This window comes from Narcine bancroftii, chromosome 8 (genome assembly GCF_036971445.1).
Source record: "Narcine bancroftii isolate sNarBan1 chromosome 8, sNarBan1.hap1, whole genome shotgun sequence".
NCBI classification, from domain to species: Eukaryota; Metazoa; Chordata; class Chondrichthyes; order Torpediniformes; family Narcinidae; genus Narcine; species Narcine bancroftii.
The window spans coordinates 80,440,895-80,458,065 of NC_091476.1; the positions used below are offsets into that span (position 1 = coordinate 80,440,895).

The following is a 17,171-nucleotide window of genomic DNA, read 5'->3' on the forward strand; positions in this document are numbered from 1 at the left end:
TACCCACACTCCTGTTCGGCTCCGAATCATGGGTCCTCTACCGGCACCACCTACGGCTCCTAGAACGCTTCCACCAGCGTTGTCTCTGCTCCATCCTCAACATCCATTGGAGCGCTTACATCCCTAACGTCGAAGTACTCGAGATGGCAGAGGTCGACAGCATTGAGTCCACGCTGCTGAAGATCCAGCTGCGCTGGATGGGTCACGTCTCCAGAATGGAGGACCATCGCCTTCCCAAGATCGTATTATATGGCGAGCTCTCCACTGGCCACCGTGAAGAGAGGTGCACCAAAGAAAAGGTACAAGGACTGCCTAAAGAAATCTCTTGGTGCCTGCCACATTGACCATCGCCAGTGGGCTGATAACGCCTCAAACCGTGCATCTTGGCGCCTCACAGTTTGGCGGGCAGCAACCTCCTTTGAAGAAGACCGCAGAGCCCACCTCACTGACAAAAGGCAAAGGAGGAAAAACCCAACACCCAACCCCAACCAACCAATTTTCCCCTGCAACCGCTGCAATCGTGTCTGCCTGTCCCGCATCGGACTTGTCAGCCACAAACGAGCCTGCAGCTGACGTGGACTTTTTACCCCCTCCATAAATCTTTGTCCGCGAAGCCAACCCAAAGAAAAAGAAATTGGATAATGGAGCACAAATTAATGCGATATCAGAGACTGATTTTAAGAAGATTAGACTGAAACGAAAGATGTATGGAACAAAAGTGAAGGTGACAGGTTATTCAGCTACCGATATACCAGTGCAGAAGGAAACACGGTCAAAATGAAACACAAGTACAAACAGCAAATGCTAGCATTCATCGTGGTACCAAATGATGTACAGGCCACTTTAGGTTTAACAGGCTGTGAGAAATTGAACCTGATAAAAAGAGTCCTTGTTGTGGAAAGCGAAGGGGTGAGAGCCTATGATGAACTCACGAAGGAGTACAATGACCTATTTCAGGGTCTAGGCTGCCTTCCAGGAGAACACACGATCAGCATGGATAAATGTGTACCACCGATAATACATCTATGTAGAAAAGTTCCATGTGCTTAAAAAGCAACTAAAGGCAGAGTTGAACAGGATGAAAAGCCTGAACGTAATTCAGAAGATAGATGAGCTAACGAAGTTGGGGGAGTTAACTCACTCTTATGGAAAAAAAAGAATGGAAATCTTGGCATTTGCCTGGATGCAAGAGATCTAAACAGAGTAATAAAGAGCGAACACTTTAAACTTATGACACACGAAGGAATCATGTCATATGCAGTAGATGCAAAGTTTATGAGCAAGTTAGATGCATCATCAGGATTTTGGCAGTTGAAATTGGATGAAGCAAGTTGGCAGGTACAGATTCCTAAGGTAACCCTTCAGAATTGCCTCAGTTCCTGAAGTGTATCACAAAACTATCCATATGGTCTATGAGCACCTGGATGGAGTTGATACCTCAATGGTTGACATGATATTATGGAAACCATGAGAATGGAGCATGATGATAGCCTAAAGAAAATCCTGGAAGCAACAAGGAAAGCAAACCTGAAAATGAATAGAGATAAGTGCCAGCTCAGGGTGACAGAACTAACATTTGTAGGAGATATTGTTGCCAGTGAGGGCATCAGACCAGATCCCAGAAAGCTGTCTGCCATTGGGAACATGCCAAAGCCATAATGCAAAAAGGACGTACAGAGGTTTAATGGAATGGTCAACTATATGGATAAATTCATATCCAGCTTTCCAGAAAAGATGGCTCCATTGAGAAGACTAACTAAAAAGAACATTGAATGGGAGTGGAATCATGAGCATGAAAAGTCATGGAGCGAACTAAAGAACCTGGTCACAGAGGAGCCAGTTCTGAGGTTTTACAACCTTGCGAGATCCATCACAATATCAACATGTGCATCACTTAGTGGGCTCAATGCAGTTCTTCTGCAAAAATATGATGACTGGCAAACTATTGTGCATGCATCACGTTCAATGACAGATGCAGAAACATGATATGCTCAAATTGAAAAGGAGCTGCTCAGCATCACATATGCCTATGAAAGATTTCATCAGTTTGTGTCAGGAAAAACAATCAGTGTACTGGCTGATCATAAGCCCTTGATTGTATTATTCCAAAAGCCATTAAATGAATGTCCACTTAGAATACAAAGAATGATGATTTGGCTGCCACGCTATACATTGAATGTGGCGTTAACTCCGGGTAAGCTAATGTTTTCTAGAGCTGTTGACATGAGAGAGCCTGCAAACTCCAAAATGGATGAAGATGTGAATGCCTTCATGGATATGATCACACGTGAACTGCCCATATCAGATGCAAAAATGGAACTTGTAAAGTCAGAGACAAACAAAAATGAAACACTGAGACAAATGAGAAAAAAAATCTTGGATAGATGGCCCAACTTGAAGCAGGACTGCTCATCTGACATTTCAGAATACTGGAACTGCAGGGTGGAACTATCAGTGGTTGAAGACGTTATCTACAAAGGAAGTAAAATCCTTATCCCAAAGAGTCTGAGAAAAGAGGTCCTAAAAGAGATACATGGAGGACATCTCAGAATGGAAAAGTGTAAGGAAAGAGCACGAGAGGTGATGTACTGGCCAATATTCAACAATGATATGACCAATGAAGTGTCAAACTGTGCAATATGCCAGAAATATCAAGCAATCAATCCTTCAGAACCACTAAAGGCACACCCAGCACCATACAGAACTTCCCAGAAGGTAGCGCTGACCTATTCGAATGTCGAAGGACTATATTATCGTCACAGACTATTACTCCCTATATCCAGAGGTGTGTAAACTGAACACCACCACTGCAGATGCTGTAACAACATGAAGGAAAGCCATATTCTCCAGACATGGCATGGCAAGCAAGGTCTTCACAGACCATGGACCCCAGTTCTGCTATTTAAAGTTCCAACAATTTGCCAAAGAGTGGGACTTTATACACACTATGTCAAGTCCTCTTTTTTCACCGTCCCAGGGTCTCGTGGAAAGATCAGTACAGACAGTGAAAAGACTGATGTGCAAGGCAAAAGACAGTGGAACGGACTTCTACCAGAGCATGCTAGTATACCGCATAACACCACCGAGTGTGGTATGTCACCAGCACACCTCCTTACGTGGCGTAGGCTAATATCAAACCTATTCATTCAGGAGAACCTCCTAAAAACAAAAGAGGGGGAGAAAGTGAGGAAGTTCAAAGAACAACAGAATGAAAAGCAAAAGTACTACTTTGACAGAGGAACAAAAAAACTTGCCAAACTCTACACTGGTGATGGTAAAGCTAAAAGACAAAACAAACTTATGGACTCATAAGGGAACTGTTCCTAGTGAAGTCCAACCAAGATCACACACCATTCAGACAGATGAAGATGCGGTTCTGCGAATAAATCATCGAGATATTCAAATGGGACCAGCCATAGCAGATGGATAGATGGACACTGTTGAACAACCTGAATGTCATCTGAGATGACATCATCTGAGGCAACATCTCAAATTCCAGGACAATCAATCAGGACATCGTCAAGACACGTGAATCCTCCCAAGAGACTCATTGAGCCAATTTAAGGGCTCCTGTTCTAGAATGAAATAGTGCTGCCTTATTCGCTCTTTATGTTTTAGTGGATGTAAATGTGATTACACAAAACAGGTTTAAAAATGTTAACAATGTTGATAATAATGAAAATGTAAGTTCTTAGTGTTAAAGTTAAAACTGCAGAGTTATACAAAGAAAACACATTACTTTTGTTTTAAGAAAGGGAGATGAAATGATAGTAATCTGGTTTGCATTGCAACTAGCAATGTCTTACTGTTTGGTTAGATTTGGCTGCCAGCAGGTGGCTAACACATAGTAAACAGTATCTGTAATAGAGCCTTGCTGCTTCATGGCATGCATCATGGTGCTGTTTAAAACAACTTTAAAGTAAAGAACTTTTTCCTTTATCCAAGTGTTGTCTAAGAACTCACACATACAAATACAAGTTGAAACACCTCCCCCGGATGAAATCTGCCGTCTGTCCCCAGCATGGGCTGTGGGTCAATCCCAGCCTACAGCAGTGTGACTTACTGTTATTCAGCCTCTGAAACAGGTGAGAAAACTGCTTGAGGGTGACTGGGGTTTGGGGAATAATGTTAGCTATGTCGGTGATGCCCTCAGGAATGTCTGGGAAGGACTGAGGCCATTCAGCCCACAGCTCCAACACCTGCTGTTCATACATCTGCACAGTCGGCCCACAGGCTTGTAGGTTCGGGCTGATCAGATGCTCCTCCAGCTCTGGGTTCCACATCGTGGGCTTTCTACCAACACTGGCCCCTCAGACAGTGGGTTCCAGAGCCACAGTTCTCTCTGGGTGAAAAATAACTCCTCAGCTCATTCTGATCCTTCTGCCAGTCCTGTCTCCACTTCCTATCCCACTGCAGACCCTCTGCTCACACATACCTCTGCTGAGAGAGTTGGTTCCTTCCTGTTCATTCTGTCAAGGCCTCCTTTAGGTTCCTACACTTGTTAAACTGCCTTTTACACTTCCTCTGATCATTGGGAACAATCCCCCAACCCTGACAGAAAAAATATCTCTAGTCCTGGAACCGCCTTCACAAATCTACGTGTGTGCCCCTCGAATGCCAACCCTTCTCGTTGGGATATGGTGACCAGAACTGTACACAGTGCTCACACTGTGGCCAGAATTGTGTTTCTCCAGTTCCAGCAGGACCTCTCTGCACATTTCCTGTCTCACCCTCCAGAGAAGACAGGTCTGGTATGTCCATCTGACCCCAGTTCCCCACCTTTACCCCAGCCTTTAGGCATGCCTGGACGTGCTCCACATATTCCCTGTGCACTCTGTTACACCCTACAATCTACTGGGTGTCCCCTGACCTCCCCCTGCATCATATCACTTCCCCAGATTAAAGTACATTTGCCTTCTATCTGCCCACCTCCCCAGTCCACTTATAGATACCCTGCAGTCTTTAGCTTCCCTCCTCACTGTCACCCACACGGCAATGACTGTCATCACTCCTTCCTGCCCCTTTCACACATGGTGACAGTGACTCTACCTGGTTTCCACACCGTCCTTATTTTCAGTGCCTTCATCAGATCTCCTTACATCCTCCTCTGTTCCAGAGAGAACTGCCCCAGCTGCTGGAAACTGCCATAATGCTGAGTTCCCTCAGGCCTGAGCTCATTGCATTCCAACCCTCTTTGCACTCTCTGGAGTCTGTCCATCTTCCTCAGGGTGTGGGGCCCAGACAAGGTCACAGCTCCAGCTTTGACCAACCCAGTGGGATGTGTAGGTTCCCTGGCACTTCCCACTCTCGCACTCTGTGCTTCTCCTTTTAAAGCCCAGGATCCCGGGAACATTGACCTCTCTTTTCTAACCTGCTCTGCTACTTTTCCCCTGTTGTGCCATCCCAGTCTCTCCCACCTCCTCTTACTCGTGCATCCTCAGCATAATGATGCCAACGTTTCAGCTGGAGGAGAGATTGGATCAGCTAGGGACGTATTCATGGTAAAGAGGAAATTGAAGAACATCAACCAGTGAGAGGCTGAGGGCGAATGAGCAGATCGATGGGAGGTCATTGTGGTGGGGGGAAATTTAAATGAAATCAGAGACAGATCGGAGGAGGGGTAGTGATGTGTCTCTCCCCCGACAGTGGCAGGAATCTGGAATGACTGCCTGAAAGGACTGGAAAGGCAAGAACCCTATTGTGGCGGGCAAACTGGCCCCACTTGTAAGCCATGCATTGGGCCAGCCAGCCAAAATGGCGCCATTGGGGGTTGCCCTTCCTTCCAGCTCGGGGACCATGCGACACCTGGCTGAAGTCAGTGCCCTCCAGCATGTTTTTCAGCCAAGTCTGGGCTGGGAGTATAAGTGCAGCCCAGCAGCCCGCAATAAACTGGTCTGCTCACTGAGCTCAACCCATCTCGTTGTATGTGTTATTGCAGGAGCAATGTAACCGCCGCTACAATTAGTGACCCCGACTGCTTCAAACGTATTTGAATCCATCATGAGTGAGCCTCGGATCAGCACTATAGCCATTAAACTGCCTGAATTCTGGATTCAGGAGCCGGAGACCTGGTTTGGCCATGGGGACACCTAGTTTCACCTTTACCAGATTTTGTCTAACATGATCAAATTCTACCATGTGGTCACTGCCCTGGACCAGGCCACTGCAAGATGTATGTTGCACCTTGTTCAGCAACTACCTGCCGAGGACAAGTACAAGACCATCAAGTGAGTGATTACCTGGTCCCTTGGACTACCTAGACACAAGCGTGCTGCTCGGGTGCTGCACCTCGATACCCTGGGGGACAGGTCCCCGATGGAACTGATGGGCGAGATGCTCGTGCTCATGAGTGAGGACACCAAATGCGCATCTGTCAAGTGCATCTCCTCGAACATATGCCCGGGGACATCGACCCGCTGCTGGTTCAGGAGAGCTTCACTGACCCAAGGAAGGACGCCCAGAAGGCCCAAGAGCTATGGCTTGCACGATTCATGGGAGGTTCAGTGGTCCAGTAGGTCACGAGGCATGGGCACAACCACGCCAAGCCCACCCTAGTGCTGCGATAGAGCGCACAGCCCCTGCAGGGGGCCCCAAGAGCATACACAAGGCTGCTGCATCCGCTTCAGGACTCTGCTTTTACCACCAGCACTGGGGAGCCAAGGCCCAGAAGTGTCGTCAGCTCTGCTCGTTCCAGGGAAATGACCAGGCTGGCTGCTGTTAATAGGTGCAGTGGCTGGCCAAGGACGCAGCCTTCTCTACCTGCAGACTCAGTCAGTGGCCTACAGTTCCTCCTTGAATCTGGAGCCCAGCCAGATCAGCATCATCCTGGCCACGGACATTGAATCCAGTAACCGAACATGTGGACCTCCCCTCCGTGCAGCCAATGCAATGGCAATCCGGACATATGGAGACAAGACAGTCCACTTCCAAATCAGCCAATGGAATTTCACGTGGAGGTTCACCTTCTTCTCCCTCCCGACTGCCATCCTGGGTGCAGACTTCCTTCTTGCACACAGGCTTCTGGTGAACATTTGAGGTAGGTGACTGGTGGACTCTCATACCTTCCAAGCCATTTGCCTCGACGACGCCCGCTCTGAGCAACCGCAGATGGCCATGGTCAGCACACCCAGAGAGGAGTACCAACAGATCCTGGAGGAGTTCCCGACACTCCTCAAGCCACAGTTCTCCACTGCCTCACTGCGCCACAAGGTGTTCCACCACATTCCCACACAGCGCCCAACAGTTCATACCAAGGCACGCCGGCTCCCGCCTGACAAGCTCTTGGTAGCGAAGGAGGAGTTTTTGCAACTATTGGAGCTGGGGATCATTCGGCGGTCCGAAATCCTGTGGGCCTCGCCTCTCCACTTGATCCTGAAAGCTTCCAGCAGCTGGCATCCCTGTGTAGACTATCGATGGCTCACCAAGGCAACCATTCCTGACTGTTCACCCATCCCCCACATCCAGGACATTACAGCAACCTGCATGGTGCAAGGTTCTTCTCCAAGGTTGACCTGGTGCGAAGTAATCACCAGATCCCGATGCACCCTGAGGACTTACCCAAGACAGCCATCATCACCCCCTTTGGTTTTTTCGAATTCCTGCGCATGCAGTTGGGCTCAAGAACACTGATCAGACCTTCCAGCACCTCATGCATTCTGTGGGCAGGGACTTGGATTTTCTCTTTATTTATTTGGATCACATCCTCGTCTCCAGCAAGGACCGAGCACAACACAAGGCCCACCTGCGTGCCCTTTTATCCCGGCTAGCCAATTTCGGCCTTACCATCAACCCATCCGAGTGCCAGTTCGGGAAAGAGTCCATGGAGTTCCTGGGCCATACCATCATGGCCGAAGGAGCCATGCCCACCACTGTGATGGTCACCACTCTCAGGGAGTTCCCATGCCTGGACAGCCTCAAGGGGCTGCAGGAGTTCATGGGTATGGTCAACTTTTACAACCGTTTCATCTGGGAACTGCGCGCATCATGCAGCCACTGTTCGCACTCATCGCAACCAAGCACAAGACGCTCGCTTGGATCCCAGAAGCCTGCACCGCATTCGAGGCCAGCAAGGATGCCCTCCCAAAGGACCGTATACTCGCCCACCCACACACCAACTTGAATATGGCAGTCTCTGTCGATGCCTCTGCCACAGCCGATAGTGCCATCTTGGAGCAGCAGGTGAATGGACATTGGAAATCATTGGCATTGTTCAGCCGCCTGCTTCACCCACTGGAATGTAAGTATAGTGCCTTTGACCACAAGTTACTGGGCATGTACCTGGCGGTGCGGAATTTCCGATATTTTTTTGGAGGGGAGGATTTTTACAATTTTTACAGACCACAAACCGCTCACCCAGGCACTTATGGTGGCAAAGGATCCCTGCTCAGCCCTCCAGCAGCATCACCTCTCCTATGTGTCAGAGTTTACCACTGACATTTGGCACAAGGCATGGAAGGACAACGTGGCTGCCGATACACTCTCGTGATCGGCCATTTGCGTGCTGACGTCCGGCCTTGACTTCAATCAGCTTGCCTGGGACCAGGAAACTGATGAGGAGACGAGCGCATTCAAGACCGCCATCACCAGCCTGCAGTTCTGAGACCTCCCGACTCTGAGCAGCGAAGGCACCATCCTGTGCGATATCTCCTTGGGCACCCCACAGCCAGTGGTTCCCCAACAGTGGTGCAGGCAGGTCTTCCATCACATCCACGACCTTTCACATCTGTCCATGTGGTCCACAGTCCGAATGGTAGCAGAATGTTTGATATGGCATGGGCTGCAGAAGAAGATCATGGGCTGGGTCAGAACATGCACCCATTGCCAGATGACCAAGGTACACAGGCACACCAGGGCACCCGTACACGAGTTTGAACACGTCTGGAAACAGTTCAGCCACATTCACGTGGACATCGTAGGGCCCTTACCTGTTTCTCGGGGCAACCGTTACCTGTTTATGGTGGTGGACTGCACCACTCGCTGGCCCGAGGCAATCTTGATGCCAGACCCCTCCACTGATTCCTGCTCCCGAGCCCTGTTGCATGGTTGGGTTGCCCGGTTCGGCATCCCAGCTCACCTCACCAGTGATCAAGGCACCCAGTTCACATCTGCACTCTGGGCACAGCTCGCCAACAGTTTGGGGATACAGCTACATTGCAGCGCAACCTACCACCCGCAGGCCAATTGACTGGTCAAACATCTGTACCGTCACCTTAGGTTGGCGCTCCTGGCCAGCCTCACCGGTCCCAACTGGATAGAGGAACTGCCTTGGGTGCTGCTGCCCACTCCCAAGGAAGATCTGCAGGCGTCATCAGCTGAGCTGGTCTACGGTGCAGTGCTGGGACTACCTGCTGAGTTCGTCAATGCACCTCACAATCCCCAGTGGTCGCCACATGAACTACTTCCTCATCTCAGGGCACGCTTGGACACCTTCGAACCCCCACCACCAACCAACCAGGCATGGCACTCACCCGACTCATGTTCCTGGTGAGCTGCTTTCTGTGGAGTTCATTTTTTGGCATGGCCCGACCAGGGCACCACTGCAGCGACCATACGAGGGGCTGTACAGGGTTATACAGCATTTTGGCTCAATGTTCAGGCTGCACTTGGGCAGCAGGCATGAGCTGTTTACCATGGACAGGCTGAAGTCAGCACACCTCGATCCCACTGAGCCCATGGTAATTGCCCAGCCAAAGAAGCAAGGCTGCCCGGCAAAAAAGGACATTGGTGCTGGTTCTGGGTCGGGCTGTGTGGTGGCTCACCACAAGGCAAGTGAACTAGCCCTGCTTGTAAGCCACGCAGTGGGGAAGCCAGCCAAAATGGTGCCGTCGGGAGATTCCCTTCCTTCCACCTCAGGGCTCAGAAACCCGGGCTTGGGGACCACGTGACGCCAGGCTGACATCAGCGCCCTCCAGCGCAGTTCTCAGCCAGTTCTGGGCTGGGAGTATAAGTGCAGCCCAGCAGCCTGCAATAAACTAGTCTGCTCACTGAGCTCAACTCATCTAGTTGTGTGTGTTATTGCAGGAGCAGTGTAGCTGCCGCTTCACTGTCATCTTTAAACAGGACTGTGGACTGTCCTTGAACAGATGTGAACTGCAGGGCCGTGGTCCCAGCACCGGAGGATCTACTTCCTGTTATTCAGTGACAACACAAACGGGAGAATGGAACTAAAATGGACTTTGTTCTCCTGGTTAGGAGAGAGGAAGCAGCGATGATTAGTGGTTGGTGCAACACATTTACAATGCCATTCATTGGGATGGGACCTGTGTTCGAATCCCACACTGCCTGTAAGAAGTTTGTACATTCTCCCCATGTTTGCAAGGTCTTTCTCCAGAGCTCTGGTGTCTTCCTCACCTTCAAAGATGTACTGTGGGTTGTAAGTTAATTTGGGTGGCACAGACACATAGGGCTGAATTGGCCTGTTACCGTGCTGTATGTCTCATTAAAAAAAATTTACTTAAAATTTAAATTTAATTTATTTGTCACTGGTGTTACGAGCCCAAAGGATCCCAAAACCCAGCAGCAATAGACATTCACCAACGACAAGTGGTTTTTAAAACAAAAGTTATTTTTAGTCAACTTTAAACATGAAAATAGAATCAAATTTTAACTTAACTCTACACTTAACTAATCCAAATAAACCCCCTTCTAATTCTATGTGCACATGCATGTAATGTGTGTGTAAATTTAAGAAAAGTTATTTGGTTCACAGTTCAATCTCATTCTCCTTCTTCCAAGTTCTCTGGATGCAGGTAATTTTTATACTGTACTCAGAATTTAACATGTATAAAGTTCACCAGGCTTTAGTGCTTGAAAGATCAATATTTACTACTCAGGAAGGATCTTGCAGCGTTGCAGAGAGATTTTTGTTGTTCCAGGATTTTCACAACTGAGGTACTACCATTAATCACCTCTATGTCTCGCTGATGAAACTTGCCCCTTCAGGGTTTTCGAGATGGTAACCTCTTTCTTTCAGGTTACGACAGAGCTCCTCTCTGTTCCTCTTATTCCAAGAGAAACATCAGGCAGATAGCACTTCCAGCCACCCACTGCTTTTGGAACTTTTCATCAGCTTCAACCAGCTCTTCCTGGCTTGCACTGTTTAGCTGGCTTTCAGTGTCACACACACAAGCTGAGAAGGCTTCTCTTCTCCCCCCACCCCCCCTCTCTCTCTCTAACTGAAATTTTCAGCAAAACCATGTGATTCACTCACTTGCAAAACCCCCACCTTCTTCAGCAAACAACAGGAGTTCTCCTCTTTTGTCAAGATGTTGTCTTAGGTAAACAAAACCTAGAAGTGACCTTTCTGTGCACGCTGTCAAAACCCTTGAAGAGAACTTCAAGTGTGCCTCTAGTCCATTCATTTATGACGCCATTCAATTAACACCTACTTGTGAAATGTGCTTGCATTCTCCAGAGATCTTCAGTATTTCTTCAGTCTTTCAAATAAGATCTGTTTTAAAATGTGTGTATGTAACCTAATTTAAATCATACAATTCGCCATTACAGTGGGAGCATCCTCCCACTCTGCCTCCCTTTTCCCATCAAAATTACAGAAACACTGGGCAGTGATGGTGGTATCTGGCAGTAGGAGATTACTGTGATTGGCCCAGTTGACATATCCAATCATAATGTGAGAGGAAATTGTACATATTCATTAATTCAAATCAACCAAAGATATCCCTTGCCATTGCCATCCCCTCATTAGCCTATTTAAATTGCACACGAACAGGTTCCGCTTAGTTCTGGGTCTGAAATGGAAACAAAAAAGTGCCTGAGTTGAACTGCGCCTAAAAAGGGGGCCAAGAAAGTGGTGTTCAAAGTCAACTACCAAAGGAGGCAAGAAGCACAGGAAGTCAAGGAAGGAGAGTTACTACAAGTTGTTGAAGCAGGTTCACCCAGACACCGGCATCTCCTTCAAGGCCATGAGCATCATGAACTCGTTAGTGAATAATATTTTCAACTGGATTGTGGACAAGGCTTCCCGTCTGGCCCATTACAACAAGAGGTCGACCATCAGCTCCTGGGAGATCCAGACAGCTATGCGCCTGCTGCTGCCTGGGCAGTTGGCCAAGCACACCATGTCAGAAGGGTCAAAGGCGGTGACCAAGTACACCAGCTCCAAGTAAAGCTCCACAAAGTGTGGGCAAACAAACTGGAAACCCAACGGCTCTTTTCAGAGCCACTCACAGTCTCGCTGACAGAGGTGTCTGAATATTTTGACATGGAATTTGAAAAATCTCAGCCCTGGATGTTTGTACTTCAGGACACAATTAATTCTGGGTGTGTTTGATAATGTGGTTCCACTTCCCGGTCTCATCCTCATCTCACTGTTACCTTTCTGCCCATTACACTGACACGGGAACTTAAACATTTCCTTCCCATCATCATGAAACACTTCACACACAACCTTTAACATCTAGAGACTATTAATGTGAACTCCTTGTTTGTTGATGATGTTTTCAATATCTTTGCTGAAATCGACGTATTAACTGTACTCCCCTGTGTTGTAATTGTGCTAAATCCCATTTCTACCTGAGAACACAATCAGATCTCAGTCTGTTCATGGAAAGACTTTTGGTGCTGAAGCTTTGGGTCTGCCTGCAGTTTGTGGATAGTGTTATATGCCCAGAGTACCCCAAAACCCAGTAGCAATAGAAATTCACCAAGACAAATGGTTACTTAAACAAACGTTGCTTTAAACATTGAAACAGGATCAAACTCTAACTTTTTAACTTAACAACCTATTTTAACCTCCTTCTAATTCTAAGCGCATTTATATGTAATGTGTGTGTAAGTTCTTTGATTCACAGTCGAATCTCACTCCTCCAAGTTCACTGGTATGCAATTCTTATAATGCGCACAGAATTTAACATTTATGAATTTCACCAGGATTTGGTGCCTGAAAGTTAAATAGTTTCTGCTCAGGAAAGTTCTTTTTGATTTTCAGATAGAGATTTGTTGCTCATTGGACACAAACTGATTTCTTCCGATCAGTGTCTTCCCGAAGAAACTTGCCCCATCAGGGGTTTCCAGATGATAGGGTTTTTCTTTCAGGTCACCAGAGTTCATTTTTGTTTCCCTTATTTCAAGTGAAACATTATTCATCTAGACATCTCCTCTTGTATATACCATTAGGGCTGTGCACGTTGAACTAAGAACTCAAAGCCCATCTTCAAAATGGGGTTTTTCCACAAGTTTGCCAGGTCGTCACGTCCCAGTCCCAGCTGTAGTATCCCCAAGTTCCCACCAGCATACTCCCCCGCCGGCCGCCCTAGCTCCCTTCTCCCCAACCTGCAGTCCACGCGCTGAAAGCCCAGCCAGATGCCCCTGCCCCGACGTCCAGCTGGGAGAGGAGCTGTCAGGTCATTGCCAGCTGACTGTCATCCCGAATGCAGTGGCGATTAATCCTCTCGGAGGAGGGTAACAAAGTTAGTCTCGGAGGAGGGTAACAAAGTTAGTCTCGCAGGCGCCTCCTGCTCATTCATGTGGCCTTCCAACAGCCGCATATTGCCAAAATATGCAGCTTTACAAGCAGGGCAATTGGCCCCCAGAAAGTGCCTATTCGCTTTTTTTCAGAGCTGTCCACAATGTCTGAAAGGGCTGACCAGGAAGGTGGTTGGGGAGCGAGAGAGAGAGAGAGAGAGAGGGGAAAGGGAAAGAGCTGCATGTGAACCGCACAATAAATAAATCACGGGTGGCCGCTTTGTTGGGAGCCTTGGTTTGGGCCGCGGGGCGGAGGAGCCGCTGTAGCGGCTGCTATTTTGGTCACGTCGGGGACTGCACAAACTCTCCGTTCTCAAACATGAGTGAGGGGAGAGGCAGCGGCACAGAGCAACTTCATGGCAGCGAACAGACGGGCTAGAGACGTCCTGTTGTCAGCTCCCGGCACCTCCACCGTTCTAGTTGCTTTCAGATGCATTCTCCGCCAAGAATACGCCTGCAGAAGCGGATTCAGACCAGTGGAGAATAAACAATAAAAGATTCCAGGTGTGAGGTAGGGAAAGTTTAGATTGTTGAATAGGTTTATTTTTTTTAATTTAAATATTCAGGCCTGTGAGAGATGGGAAAACTGATCTAAAATTATGAACATGAAGGAAACTAAAATTCATACATCAGTTAATGGCTGTAACCAGTACAAACAGGATGAACTTGGGGGTTAGGATGCAGGAAAGCAGAGTCAGCACGATTAACATAAGAATCTTCTAGTCTTTGTGACAAGACCATAAGACTAAGATAAGGAGTGGTAAGGAACAATAGAATGTAGGAAGTTGAGGTAGTCTGGATCAGATAAGGGTCTCCTAGCCCTGGACAGAAGTACCAATTCCTACATATCTAATTAGCTAACCTTACACAGATTTATACATTTTAAATTAGCCAACCCTAGACAGGATGAGCCAACTCTGCATATCAAGAGACTGTAGCCCCGAGAATCAGGAAGGTGTGAATAAGGACAATAACATGAAGGGACACCGACAGGATACCCCCTGGTCCTCCAAGTATACTGAAATTGCACGTAGGCAGGCAGGATTGCCTAATGCCAAACCTCTCCAGCAGGAGGCAGAAGAATGTAAGGGGGAGGGTATTCCTATACTGAAATCAACTGTATAAAAGTTGGGTGAGCCCCAGTATATGTGTGTATTCCCAGGGTAAGGGGAAGCACCCAACTTTGCATTGTTGTAAAATAAATGTTCTTTGTTCTCAATTTTTGTCTCGAGCTATTTCTTTAAAGGTACTTCTATTTCTAACAAATGGGGGCTCGTCCGGGATCACACTCCCTCCACTGACAGAGTACCCCAACGACGAGAGTAGGTGCACCCCGGCTGATTCAGCTGGACTCACGGACGACGGGTGGCTGGTCAGTGGAAGAAGCGAGTGATATCCGAGAAGAGGCATTGAGAACAAACGACGGAAGGAAGCGCGCTAGAGCATTGCTACTGGAACCCGGTAAGAGGAATTTTACTTGCCTCTCAGTATGGGAAATATGGGTAGCAAGGAAGAGAGTCCTGGTTCAGGATGTGAGGATCAGATAACTACATACAGCCCGCCCGGGTTGATGTTATCTGAGTGGGGCACGGGAAGGACCCGTGGAAAGGACAAACTGACCATGGTCAGGTATTGTTGTAGGGACTGGGTTAAATACCCAATAAAAGGGAGCTCCGTGTACTGGCCAAAACTCGGATCCGAGATGACTGGATGTGTCAAGCATTGAACATCTGGCTCTATCAAAACCAGAGAGATAACCTAGAGAGCAGAGAATATGCAGCCTGCTGGCTTAGGGGATCGTTTGATCAATTGGTTTTGAAAGAAAAAGAGTACAAGGACAAGAGAGAGGAGGAACCTTTTGTCCCTGAACCACAAGGGTGGGATGTGTTACATTCCCTCCCTCCACCTTATGTTCCTCCTATGCCGGCTCCTGTCTTTCCTCCCCCTCCTATAACCTACCCTTCTGCACCTTCCCCACCTCCCCCACCACTAGAGAAGAGAGCAGGAGTGGTATGATGACTCGCTCACAAAGCACTCAATTACCACCCCTGTTGACAGGAGAGAGGTAACTTTAATTCAGAACAGCGTGAGACTCTTCAGGAAGAAAGGGCAGAACCCTTTGATTCATTTCCCAGGGAGCAGGAACCCAGACCTAATAAGCTAGAAACCAACTGGATGAGACTACTGCGGGAAGTTCCCATGGGAGAGGGTCTCGGTTTCGTAAATGTGCCCCTGACCAGTACTGAAGTGCGTAACTTTAAGAAAGAACTGACCTCCCTGATAGAAGATCCCCAGGGATGTGCCGAACAGTTAGACCAATTTTTGGGACCAAATATACAATATGGGGGTCTCGACATAGAATCCCCAGCAGGGGAACAATTGGTACTAACTGGTTTTGTTACCAACTCAGCCCCAGACATTAGAAGAAAATTATAAAAGACAGAAAATTGGCATGAGCAGGGAATAACCCAGCTTCTACAGATAGCACAAAAAAGCATTTGTCCAGACATCTGAGGATAAGCAGAAAGCAAAGGCTAAAATTTTAATGCAAGCAGTTAAAGGAATAGTAGATGAGTAACATGAAAAAAGGCAGGGACTGTGTGCCAGCTCCTGAATGTTGGGAGAAGTGCAGGGAGTGGGAGAGTAGAGACCAGAGATAATTTCATAAATCACGACTTCCCACTTCAGTCACTGACCAATATTTATTAAAATTCATGCTAAAATTTAAATGTCATAAAGGATCGTTTATCAATACTGTAGAATGAGCGAATTTAACTACCAGTTAATTCCAATTTATGAAATAAATTGTATTCAAATGTGATTTTGCACAGGGAGTACCTGAGAGTTGAGTGATGTTATAACATTTGCAGGGAGAAATGTTTGCGCAAATAGGGTGAGTTCTATACATCTTAACTTTAAGTGTATGTGAGATAAAGAAAGGATCTGATGTGTAAAGTGGCTGGATCAGCCAGTTGAAGGGGGAGTGTGCATGTCCCTTTAAGTGCACTGTGGCACTTGAAATTGAGGCTTCAGGCTCTTGTCTTGCAGTTAGAGGTATGGAGTCCTATCAATACATTTAGTACATTTCTTCTACACATTCAGCAGTCAAGGTCCGTGAGTTGAAAGATCACCCACCTCTGGAGAATAAAGATACCTCTGGGGATTCCTATAAGTTTAATCATTCATTTCTCTGGTGCATTTTCCTCTGGAGTGAAATTAATGCCTCAGCACAATTTCTCTGTATTGCCGCTGTTATTTAATTCATGATAACTTTCCCCCATTCATCAGGTTTATATTTAAATCTGGTAGTGCGGAAGTTACATTGTAAATAATCACGGAGGTAAACCCTGCGCAACTGGATTCAGCTTAATGGAGAAATAAACCTGCGAACTGGTCTATGGTGCTGTGTGAGTACTGCAATAGGTGGAATATGATTTAAATTGGTGGCATAGTTCAGAACAATTGGGTGCATAAGAATAATATCATTAAGAACTCACAGATCTTGTACCAGATGCTATTCAGTACATCTTGACTTAAGGACTGGAGAAATTGGCATGTTAAAATGAGATTGGCATGGCACCAATATTTCTTGATTCAATAATGACTCCACAAGCTCCAGCATTCATGCAGCAGAACTTTTAAGTGGAATATAATAGAAACTAACCTGTACTTAAATTTTTGTGTGTGCA

The 17,171-nt window shown here is 47.2% G+C and overlaps 1 protein-coding gene across 1 annotated transcript; it reads left to right on the forward strand.

The window, feature by feature from the left end:
• The first annotated feature begins 441 nt into the window (after positions 1-441).
• Positions 442-12,125, forward strand: LOC138741786 (uncharacterized). Its single transcript, XM_069896076.1, has 2 exons — positions 442-2,715; positions 11,808-12,125. The coding sequence occupies exons 1-2, from the start codon at positions 2,146-2,148 to the stop codon at positions 12,123-12,125; spliced, it is 888 nt and encodes a 295-aa protein (XP_069752177.1). The 5' UTR covers positions 442-2,145.
• Positions 12,126-17,171: the final 5,046 nt, after the last annotated feature.